This window comes from Pelophylax lessonae, assembly GCF_965119305.1.
Source record: "Pelophylax lessonae genome assembly, chromosome: 5".
NCBI lineage: Eukaryota > Metazoa > Chordata > Amphibia > Anura > Ranidae > Pelophylax > Pelophylax lessonae.
In genome coordinates this window covers 563,392,957-563,404,310 of record NC_138772.1, presented here as the reverse complement: position 1 = coordinate 563,404,310, position 11,354 = coordinate 563,392,957, and the positions used below count along the sequence as shown (strand labels likewise).

Genomic DNA, 11,354 nt, shown 5'->3' with positions numbered 1-11,354 from the left:
CACCCTCTCTCTCCCTCCCACCCTCTCTCTCCCTCCCACCCTCTCTCTCCCTCCCATCCTCTCTCTCCCTCCCACCCTCTCTCTCTCCTTCCCACACTCTCTACCTCCCTCCCACCCTCTCTACCTCCCTCCCACCCTCTCTCCCTCCCTCCCTCTCACCCTCTCTCCCTCCCACCCTCTCTCTCTCTTCCACCCTCTCTCGCTCTCTCTCCCTCCCTCCCACCCTCTCTCTCTCTTTCTCCCTCCCACCCTCTCTCTCTCTCCCACCCTCTCTCTCTCTCCCTCCCTCTCACCCTCTCCCTGTTTCTCTCTCTCTCCTCTCCCTCTCTCTCCATGTCTTTGTCTGCCTTTCTCTGTTTCTCTACCTCTCTCTCCGTGTCTTTCTCCGCATCTCACTGTGTCTTACTCCGCCTCTCTGTTTCTCTCTCTCCGTCATTCTCTCTCTCTTCGTCATTCTCTCTATGTCTACCTCTCTGTCTCTGTCTTTCTCTCTCTTCTCTTCCCCTCTCTCCCTTCCCCTCCCTCCCTCTATCTGTCTTTCCTCTCTTTCTCCCCATGTTTCTCTCTCTCTCCCCATGTTTCTCTCTCTCCCCCTCCCTCCCAACCTCTCTCTCTCTCTCTCTCTCTCTCTCTCTCTCCCCCTCCCAACCTCTCTCTCTCTCTCCCCCTCCCTCTCTCTCCCCCTCCCAGCCTCTCTCTCCCCCTCCCAGCCTCTCTCTCCCCCTCCCAGCCTCTCTCTCTCTCCCCTTCTTACCCTCCCTGTCTCCCTCCCACCCTCTCTCTCTCCCTCCCACCCTCTCTCTCCCTCCCAGCCTCTCTCGCCCCCTCCCAGCCTCTCTCTCCCCCTCCCAGCCTCTCTCTCCCCCTCTTACCCTCTCTCTCCCCCTCTTACCCTCTCTCTCCCCCTCTTACCCTCTCTCTCCCCCTCTTACCCTCTCTCTCCCCCTCTTACCCTCTCTCTCCCCCTCTTACCCTCTCTCTCCCCCTCTCTCTGTCTCTCTCTCTTTTTCTCTGTCTCTCTCCTGTCATGTGAGTGTTGACATTCTGGCTGGATGCATGGAGTGTGCGCGTGGTGCGTGTGTTGTGCGTCTCCTGGTCCACATTCCGGGGTCTCGCCCTCCCCCCTCGCTCTCTATGCAGGATGTTAGCAGCTCGTTATGTGTCTGTTCCTGTAATTACATTACCCGAAGGTTTATGCAGAATTATTCTCCCAGGACTAATTGATGGCACATGTTTAATTCATTAATCATTAGCATCAAATTCGACAATTACACAGGCGCTGATTGTACAATCTAGAGTATAATGAGGTCCCATTACCTGACAGCATCGCACTACCTCCCATATGTTTGTCACAAGACGCCCCATCACCCTCTTTAACCCTTTCCTCTCCTCCGGACTGGTAGACCAGTCTGACAGCTCAAACCCCGGCCTGATGTCATGGAGTGTCAGCGAGCGGATCTGTGTAGAGTGACCCCTCCGTGTCTCTCCAAGTCTTCCTTTAATTCCCTCTACTAACCCCAGCTTCTCCTCTCCCATGCTCTCGTTATCCCTTTTGCCTGTTCTAATGATATATGTTCAGTTATTTTACTGTCCCCGAGGATCCTACACTCTGATATTCCCGTCCTAGGCAAAGAACCATGGATGTCTGTCCACGAAGATCCTACACTCTGCTATCCCTGTTCTAGTCATAGGACCATGGCTGCCCGTGCATAGGGATCCTTCACTCTGATATTCCTATCCTAGTTATAAAACCATGGCTGGTCATCTACGAGGATCCAATGAGACCACGCTGGTGGAAGCCAAAAAATCTGGCACAATATTTGTAATGGAAGCCCACCTTGGACCTCCATACATATAGTGTCCCTGGTAGGAAATGAACACGGCACTCCAGAGTGACAAGGTCAAACAGCTAAGGCTGTTGTACCAATTGGATGTTGTTTATGAATAAACACAAGCAGAGGTGTGCCAGAAATGGGGTGTCCTGAGCATACATTTGACAGGAGGGGTGGAGTTAATACATGTGGGGGGCTTCATCTATTGCCATTCGGAGAAATCGTGGAGTTAACACCTGTTGAAGGGTCTGTATAAGGTCAACGGCAGGAGGGGTGGGGTTAAAACATGTTGGAGGCTCTGTAGAAGGTAATCAGGATGAAGGGTGGAGTTGCATGTGAGAGGCTCTATATAAGGTCATTGGAAGGAGGGGGTGGAGTTAACACATGTGGGAGGCTCTTTCTAAGGTCTCTAGGAGGGAGGTGGAGTTAAAACAACTAGTGTCAATAAGTGGAGGCTAAGGTTGATACTGCATGTGAAGGGAAGCTCTGTATTAAGTTGTCCGGAGTAGGGGATGGGGTCAGCAGATCATGTGATACGCTCATTATGAGGTCATCAGGTGAAGGGCTGGTGTTGACACTGAATGTGAGAGGGGCCTTATATGTGGTCGTCAGGAAGGACGGGATTTTTTGCTGCTCATTCAGTATATGAAGTCATTGGTTGAAACAATTGTCACAGCAGATTGGAGACTCTTTTGAGCTTATCAAAGGATAACGGGCAAGTTCATAGGCTCCATGTGAGCTCATCTGGACTGATGTGGGCCAGCACATCGTGTGGAAGGCTCTGTATGAGATCATCATTGGAGAATGGCTTTGGAACATCATGTGTATGGCTCTATACAAGGTCATCTCTGGAGAATGGGTTTGGCAAAACTTGTGGAAGGCTCTGTGTGAGGTCATCATTGGAGAATGGGTTTGGCATATTATGTGGATGGCTCTGTATGAGGTCATTGTTGGAGAATGGGTTTGGCATATCATGTGAGAGTCTCTGTACGAGATCATCATTGGAGGATGAGTTTGGCACAACATGTGATAGGCACTGTATGAGGTCATCATTTGAGAATGGGTTTGGCATATCATGTGGAAGGCTCTGTATGAGGTCATTCATGGAAAATGAATTTGGCATATTATGTGAGAGTCTCTGTACGAGATCATCATTGGAGGATGAGTTTGGCACAACATGTGATAGGCACTGTATGAGGTCATCATTTGAGAATGGGTTTGGCATATCACGTGGAAGGCTCTGTATGAGGTCATCGTTGGAAAATGGGTTTGGCACAACATGTGGAAGGCTCTGTATGAGGTAATCCTTGGAGAATGAGTTTGGCATATCATGTGTAAGATCTGTATGAGGGCATCATTGGAGATTGGGTTTGGCACAACACGTGGGAGGCACTGTATGAGGTTTTTAAGGTTATTATTGGAGTATGGGTTTTGCATATCATGTGGAAGACACTGTATGAGGTCATCATTGGAGAATGAATTTAGGCACAATATGTGGGAGGCTCTGTATAAGGTCGTCATTGGAGAATGGGTTTGGCATATCATGTGTAAGATCTGTATAAGGTCATCATTGGAGGATGGGTTTGGCACAACATGTGGAAGGCTCTGTATGAGGTAATCCTTGGAGAATGAGTTTGGCATATCAGGTGTAAGATCTGTATGAGGGCATCATTGGAGAATGGGTTTGGCATATCATGTGGAAGACACTGTATGAGGTCATCATTGGAAAATGGGTTGAGTATGAGGTCATCCAAGAGTTGTTTCAGCACAGCATCTAGGAGATTTTGTATGAGGTCATGTAGAATTGGGTTGAGAACAGCATATGGGAGTCCTTTTGTTGTGTTATCATGGGGACAGGTTCAGCACAGCCAATTCAAAGCTCTGTATGAGGTTATCATAGGGTGGTTCAGCACAGAACCTTGGAGGTTCTGTGTGAGGTCGTCATGGAGGGGGGTTTCAAGTACTTAATGTGGGAAGCTCTGTATTAGAATAATCCGTCTTGGTGGTAGAATAGCATTTTGGAGGCCAATGAGGTCATTATGGTGGAGGGGACAGGGGTTTCAGCATAGTGCATGGGAGACTATATAAGGTCATTGTGCTGGAGGGGGTTTTATCGCCGCATATGGGAGGCTCCGTATTGGGTCCCCAGTTGTGGCGTTAGAACAGAATGTTGGAGGCTTCATATGAGGTCATCATAGTGGGGTGGGTCAGCTCGGAATGTGGGAGGCAGTTGTGGTGCTTGGAAAGCATTTGGGAGGCTCCATTTGAGGTCATTCATGGTTGGAGTGTGAAACCAGCAGATGAACGCAGAGTTGCAGAATGTTTGTCTCTCATTGGCAGAATGGGATTTGAGATGAGTTCTAGAATTGGCACATTCCTTCAGCATAGATTTCAGCAATATTCTCATTGGGATGGTTCTTCCTCTTCATTTTTCATCGATTGTGTGATTATGAAGGAGGAATCTTGTTGTTCTGCATGTTGTGCACTCTGGGAATGCTTCAGACCTCATTCTTTTTATTTTTTTTTTTGGAGCAGATGAGACACTGGTCCGCTGCTCAGCCTGAATAAGTTGTCTAATATTGTCCATTAGGGGGCACACTTTCCACCAACTCTTTGTCCTCGGAGCGCTCAGTCAGTGGTCTCAGTCTGTCGACGTTCAGTGGGAAGAGTGATGGGGTCAGTCTGACCCAGAGGTCATATTCCGTCTGTAGCGGGGAGCAGTGGGGTGACACAGCCACAGGTGAGATGTTGGGATTTGGAGAATGGAGCTCCGCCCTCCTCGCTGATACCTGTACCTTTTACACATGAATTGATTCTCTGTTCTCACTGGGCCGTGGATTTGTAGGTGTCTCTCCGAGTGATTCTCTCAGTCCAGCTCCAAATTTGGGGGGCACAGCAAGTCCCAAACTAGATCCTCCACCTTCTCCTCATGCCAACCGCAAGAAGCACCGCAGGAAAAAGAGCAGTGGCCCACAGCGTCCTGAGGGGGCCCCCACTACGGGAGAGGGTAATATGCTGAATGCTGAGGAATGGGTCTCTGGGGAGAGGGTTCTGCATCATTGGAGCCTAGTTGGTGTTGACAAAATAGGAAGAAGGATTACACCGACATCGAGAACCACAGGGGGGTGACTGCTGGGATGGTGGTAGAAGGGCATTACCATGTGGGTGTGACTGCTAGGACAGGGGAAGAGGGGCATTACCATGGGGGTACTAGGCAGGGCTGTATGAAGTCTGTAATAAAAACACTCCAAGATCATCTTTTTGTTGGTGATGGGGCCATGGTCCAGTTTCATCTTTTGTTACAGGATGTGAGAGTGCAGGATCCATTATTCATGGGGTGGGGGAGGGGGATATCACCTCACCGAAGGGACAGACTTACACAGGGCTGAGGAAGGGGGGATATCATTAGTCCCTCGAGGTACTGAGCTGTAATCTGTCTCTCTGCTTCAGAACCAGAAGAATCGTACGGCTTTGTGATTGTGTCGCTGACTGGTCAGAGTTGGCACTTTGAAGCTTCGGTGTATGAAGATCGGGAACTTTGGGTTCAGGCCATCGAAAGTCAGATCCTGGCCAGTCTGCAGAGCTGCGAGAGCACCAAGAATAAGGTGTGGTAACAGTGTTCCGTGTCCGGTAACGTTCTGTCCATGTGGAATGCTCACTGACCTTCACTTTTCCTGGCCCTCACCCCACCCACCATCAATCCCTCTGCTCTCATTACAGACACGGCTCGGCAGTCAGAGCGACGCTCTCGCCATTCAGTCTATTCGGAGTGTGAGGGGGAACAGCTTGTGTGTAGATTGTGACACTCCCAGTGAGTACCTGCCTGTCCCCTCTGTCCATCACGCCTTCTCCAATGTATGTCCTTGGTGATGTCTATCCTCACTCCTCCCTGTAGACACCAGAGACTGGCCTACCAGGCTTCACTCTCCATCCCTATAAGATAATTGTCTGGGTTCTAGGTCCTGAGAGGACACCAATGGGACCAAAGTTTTTCCAGTTATTGATTTTCTTCCTGTCGTGTTTTTCATTTTTCAGATCCGGATTGGGCCAGTCTAAACCTTGGAGCTTTGATGTGTATAGAGTGCTCCGGAATTCACCGCAACCTCGGGACACATCTCTCTCGTGTGCGCTCTCTTGATTTGGATGACTGGCCAGTTGAACTTACTATGGTCATGATGGCCATTGGGAATAGTCTGGCCAATGCTGTGTGGGAGCACTGTACAGAGGGGTACAGCAAGCCGACCCCGGAGAGCTCCAGGTGAGTCCTGAGAGATGGAATGAGGTGCTGAAAGTGAAATCACCCCTGTCCCAGCAGCCCCTTTACTCAGTCTTGCTGTGTTGGGCTACTTGAGATTCCCACCACTTAGTGCCAAGGACTAGTGCCTTGTAGTAGTCACAATCCATCCTACACTCAAGTGGCCAGAAGTTCCTTCCTTTTTCAATCTCTGATGAGTTGACATTTACCAATTCTCCCCACTCCCCTGTAATATGCAGTTGTGCTCAGAAGTTTGCCTCCCCCGGCAGAAATGGTAAAATTTTGGCATTGATAGTGAAAATCTGACTGATCATGCCAGAAAACTGACTTTTATTTTTGGATAGTGATGATCTGAAGCCATTTATTATCACATAGTTTGGCTCCTTTATAAATCCTAATGATCCCCCAAATGTCCCTGATGAAGAGTTTCCTTCCCCTGGAATGTTTGGCCTTGGTACAGACACACAAGGTGACACTTACAGAAGGCTCATTTCCCACATCTCTTGTGTCTATGTATAAATAGACAGTTTGTTAGCTCTCACATGGATGCACGAAACAGACTAGATACTGAGCCATGGTGAGCTGAAAAGAACAGTCAAAAGACCTGTGTAACAAGATAATAAAACTTTATAAAGATGAAAAAGATATCCAAAGCCTTGAATGTGACAGTCAGTGCTGCTCAATCATTTCAGGGATATCTTAAAACCAAGCCAAGGTCAGGTAGACCAAGAAAGATTGGAGCGACAACTGGCAAAAGAATTGTTCAGGATACAAGGAAAAACCCCACAGGTAACCTCAGGAGAAATACAGGCTGCTTTGGAAAAAGACGGTGTGGTGGTTTCAAGGAGCACATTGCGACGATACCTGAACAAAAATGAGCTGCATGGTGGAGTTGCCAGAAAGAGGCTTTTATTGCCACAAAAAAGACAACACCTTGGCACACTGTAATCTGGAGTGACCAGACCAAAATAGTGCTTTAAGGTCACAACCATCAGCGCTGTGTTTGGAAAGGAAGAATCCCATCCCCACTGTCAACCATGGTGGTGGCACACTGATGTTTTGGGTGTGAGTGAGCTGGGAATCTTGTGAAAATTGATAGAAGATTACTGCATGGTGGCATCAGAAAATACTGGCAGACAATTTTCATTCTTCTGCAGGAAAGTTGCGCATAGGACACTCTAGGACTTTCCAGCAGGACAATGACCCAAAGCACAAGACCAAGCTGACCCTCCAGTGGTTACAGCAGAAAAAGGTGAAGGTTCTGGAGAAGCTGTCTCCTGACCCTTATATCATCAAGCTGCTCTGGGGGGATCTCATGTAAGACTAATGGGCAGCTCTACCACTGGCAAGAATTCCTCACAGACGACTATTACAGAAGACTGACTGCTGTCATTGATGATCAAGGGGGCAATACACAGAATTAGGAACTAAGGGGGTGCAGACTTCTGAACGGGGGGGGGGGATTTGGTTGGTTTACTTGTTGCCATGTTTTGTTTTATAATTCATCCATTCTGTTGTCTACAGTTACAGAATAGGAATCCCCAAAAAAATACAAGAAATGGGGTTTGCTACTCACTCATACATCCTGTATATTACTAATTCTCCAAAAGGGGGGGGGGGCAGACAAACTTTTCAGCACAACTGTCCCTGCACCATGATTGATGGACTGGCATTGATCAATGACATTCCCTAGCTTGCCATCCTGATCCATTCATAGGTTCTTGTGTTCTGTTGCTTCTCAGGGAAGAGAAGGAGCGGTGGATCCGCGCCAAGTATGAGCAGAAGCTTTTCCTGTGCCCCCTGCCAGCCTCTGATGTACCCCTGGGACAGCAGCTCCTACGAGCCGTGGTGGAGGATGATTTGCGGATGGTGGTGACGTTGCTCGCTCATGGTACGAAGGAGGAGGTGAACGAAACGTACGGAGACGGCGATGGGCGCTCAGCACTTCATCTCTCAGCAGCAATGGCCAACGTTGTGTGCACACAGCTTCTCATCTGGGTAAGAGCAAGGAAGATCCCGGGTTGGGTTTTCTCACAGATATTACTTTTACTAACATGTTTCTCTCTTGTCTCTTTAGTATGGCGTGGATGTGAAGTGCTGTGATGCTCGTAGTCTCACTCCGCTTTCATACGCTCGTCGAGCTGGCAGCACAGAGTGCACGGATATTCTCCTCCAGTATGGCTGCCCCAGTGACAGTCCAAGCCCTGCCCTGTAACCCCTGAGGACTCTGTGACACGACTTGGCATCCCGCTGGTGACCTGGCTCTGGTAGCCATTTTTTATTTAGTTTTTTTTTATTGATTCTCAGGATTCTGGACTATACCTCTGTGTCCCTGTGCTGACCCTCCATCATACGTTCTTGCTGCTCATTATTGTACGTGTCAGTCCTGCGGAGCAGTGTATGTAACACTAGTACAATCCCTATCTAGCGGCATTATTCAATGTATACATGGAATAGACAGTGCACAGGCTTCAATGATGAGTGTACAAGAGATGGTTCATAAGAAGAAATATAGATCATCAGTTATTAACAGTGTTAAGGTACAAGAAGGTACGTCCTGCTGATGGTGTTCCCGGAACGCACAACGCCGTCTGCTACTTGAAACATGTAATGTATAGAGTGTTAGTATCTTCATCACCTTTACATTTCTGAATATATTCGTTTTCATGGTACCGATAGTTCAATCTGTTTGCTGGGCTTCTGTATCCCTCTCTCTATATATATATATATGTATATATGTATTATATGTATAAGACTGTTGACTGATAACACTTTATGGGGGTAAATGAAGCATTTTGTGTTTACATACATTATAGTATTCGGTATTGTATATTTACTTGACGCACGTCTTCTCTGAGCTGGAAGAAGGGGCCGAAACCTTGACTTGACTTGCAGGTTATCTTCTACAATAAACCTGAAGAAACGTGTATACCTTAGTAGTAGGCCTTGATTAGCAAATCTCCAGGACGGAGGGGGGGGGGGTGTTTGTTCTTAGGTCTGACCATTTAGAAGGTCTGTGTGGGGATCTTCTACTTTCCCTGAATGTTTAATGACTGCCTCCAGAATTCTTCATTATCTCACCCATCTATGAGCTGACCTCCAGTATTGGGGATATGGGTCTTGGACAGCCCATAGGTTGGAGCTCCTGGACAAATGCTACATTGAGTGAAGGGTTTATTGCATTAGATATGGATTATGTTGGATAGACTTTCTGGTCAGGAGGTAGACACAGTGAGATAGACCTTCAGGGCTAGTGGTACATGTTGACAGACAAACAACCTGGTTTGGAGGTAGGCATGGATTAGAGGATACTGTTGTAACAAACTTTTTGGTCAGGAGGTAGACATTGGGGGGGGGGGGGGGGGAGACCTTCTAGGATTCGTGTTACATGTTGAGGGACAAATAATCTGGTCTGGAGGTAGACCTATAAAGACAGACCACCTGGCTTAGAGAAAATTGTTGTAGGACAAATGTCCTGTTCAGGTGGTAGACATTGTGGGGCAGACCTCCTAGACTAGCAGTAAACATCAGGGGACAACCAACCTAGTTAGGCAGTAGACGTGGAAGGAAGAACCTCCTGACTAGAGGTAGATGTTGAGTGACAAACTGCTTGGTCTGGAGGTAGACATTTAAGGGCAGACTTCCTGGAGTAGAGGTACATGTTAACAATGTGAGACAGACCTACTGTATTACTGGTACATGTCGAGGGACAGACAACCTGGTCTGAAGGTAGACAAATAAAGACAGACTTCCTGGATTAGAGGAATATGTTGTAGGCCAAGCGTCCTGGTCAGATGGTGGACATTGTTGGACAGACATTAGTGGTACATGTCAACAGACAATCAACCTGGTCTAGAGGTAGACCTATAAAGACAAACCTCCCAGATTAGAAGAAAATGTTGTAGGATAAGCGTCCTGGTCAGGTGGTAGCGATTGTGGGACAGATCTTCTGGGTTAGTGGTACATGTCGGGGGATAAACAACCTGATCTGGAGGTAGACCTATAAAGACAGACCTGGATTCGAGGATAATGTTGTAACACAAACTTTCTGGCCAAGAGGTAGACATTGGGGGGCAGATCTTCTGGATAAGTGTTACATGTCGAGGGGCAGGTAACCTGGTCTGGAGGTAGACCTATAAAGACAGACCACCTAAATTAAAGGAAAATGTTGTAGGACAAATGTCTTATTCAGGTGGTAGACATTGTGGGACAGACCTCCTGGACTAGTGGTACATGTTGAGGGACAACCAACCTGTTTAGGAAGTAGACATCGAAGGAAGAACCTCCTGGACTAGAGGTAGATGTTGAGTGACAAACTTCTTGGTCTGGAGATAGACATTTAAGGGCAGACTTCCTGGAGTAGAGGTACATGTTAACAGTATATGAAAGCTGAAGCTCCTGATCAATGGACACCAGATGGAGGGAAGGAGTTAGAAATACAAGATCAAGTTCATGGACTGTAGGCAGAAAAAGTTCAGTATAAACCGAGACACAGAATAGGGGGCAGGTGAGGGATAAAGCAGAAGGTAAATTAGGTCTTCTCAGGGTTCGGGGACAACAACAACAAATTATGCTCAACCCAACATTTTCATTGGAGAGTTCCAGAGAGGTGTGGACAGAGTAGACGTGTAGATGATTCATTGGTGAATGGAATTAAAATTTTCATAAAATAATGATCCAATCTGCTGGTCAGAGAGGACAGGATAGATTCTGTATATATGATATCTGGGTGTATAGTCAGATTGGAGTTTTGTATATATGGTTTCTGGAATAATGGTCAGGTTGTGTAGTATTGTATATAAGATATCTGGGGTAATGGTCAGGTCGGGGTACTGTATATGTGAGATAAGTCAGGTTGGGGTTCTGTATATCGGGGATAATGATCAAATTGGGGTACTGTATATCTGGGGTAATGGTCAGGTTGGTGTTCTGTATATCTGGGGTAATGGTCAGGTTGGGGTACTGTATATCTGGGGTAATGGTCAGGTTGGTGTTCTGTATATCTGGGTAATGGCCAGCTTGAGATTACATGGCTTGAACAGCAACCTGATCCCCACCTGAGATTGGGCAATGGCAGAGAAGTGGAACACTGTTGGGGTTATCACTCTGCTCTCCCACTCTGTCTACGTGTTTATACTGTTGAATGAAAGCAGTGGGTAAGACAACTGTCTTGACTGGCTACTAATATGGCCTCCCCCTCTCTAAGCCTCCTGTATAGGGGTGAATATCAGGACAGGTTTAGGTGTATCCATTTAATTTACTTGGCT

General features: G+C 47.4%; 1 protein-coding gene and 1 long non-coding RNA gene across 5 annotated transcripts in view; both read left to right on the top strand.

The window, feature by feature from the left end:
- AGAP3 (ArfGAP with GTPase domain, ankyrin repeat and PH domain 3) overlaps nucleotides 1-9,059 on the top strand; it is a 173,455-nt gene extending 164,396 nt beyond the window's left edge. For 2 of the 4 annotated variants that reach the window (XM_082258235.1, XM_082258233.1), the window contains exons 12-18: nucleotides 4,423-4,572; nucleotides 4,678-4,839; nucleotides 5,283-5,437; nucleotides 5,553-5,643; nucleotides 5,868-6,090; nucleotides 7,830-8,085; nucleotides 8,165-9,059. In XM_082258235.1, the coding sequence (XP_082114361.1) occupies nucleotides 4,423-4,572; nucleotides 4,678-4,839; nucleotides 5,283-5,437; nucleotides 5,553-5,643; nucleotides 5,868-6,090; nucleotides 7,830-8,085; nucleotides 8,165-8,302 (1,175 nt within the window). In that variant the 3' untranslated portion in view covers nucleotides 8,303-9,059. The remainder of the gene's footprint in view (nucleotides 1-4,422; nucleotides 4,573-4,677; nucleotides 4,840-5,282; nucleotides 5,438-5,552; nucleotides 5,644-5,867; nucleotides 6,091-7,829; nucleotides 8,086-8,164) is intronic. The other 2 variants (XM_082258236.1, XM_082258234.1) reach the window with 1 other exon arrangement.
- On the top strand, nucleotides 2,983-3,434 carry LOC309555984. Its single transcript, XR_014225292.1, has 3 exons — nucleotides 2,983-3,132; nucleotides 3,243-3,293; nucleotides 3,396-3,434. It is a non-coding gene; the product is annotated as an uncharacterized lncRNA (long non-coding RNA).
- Nucleotides 9,060-11,354: the final 2,295 nt, after the last annotated feature.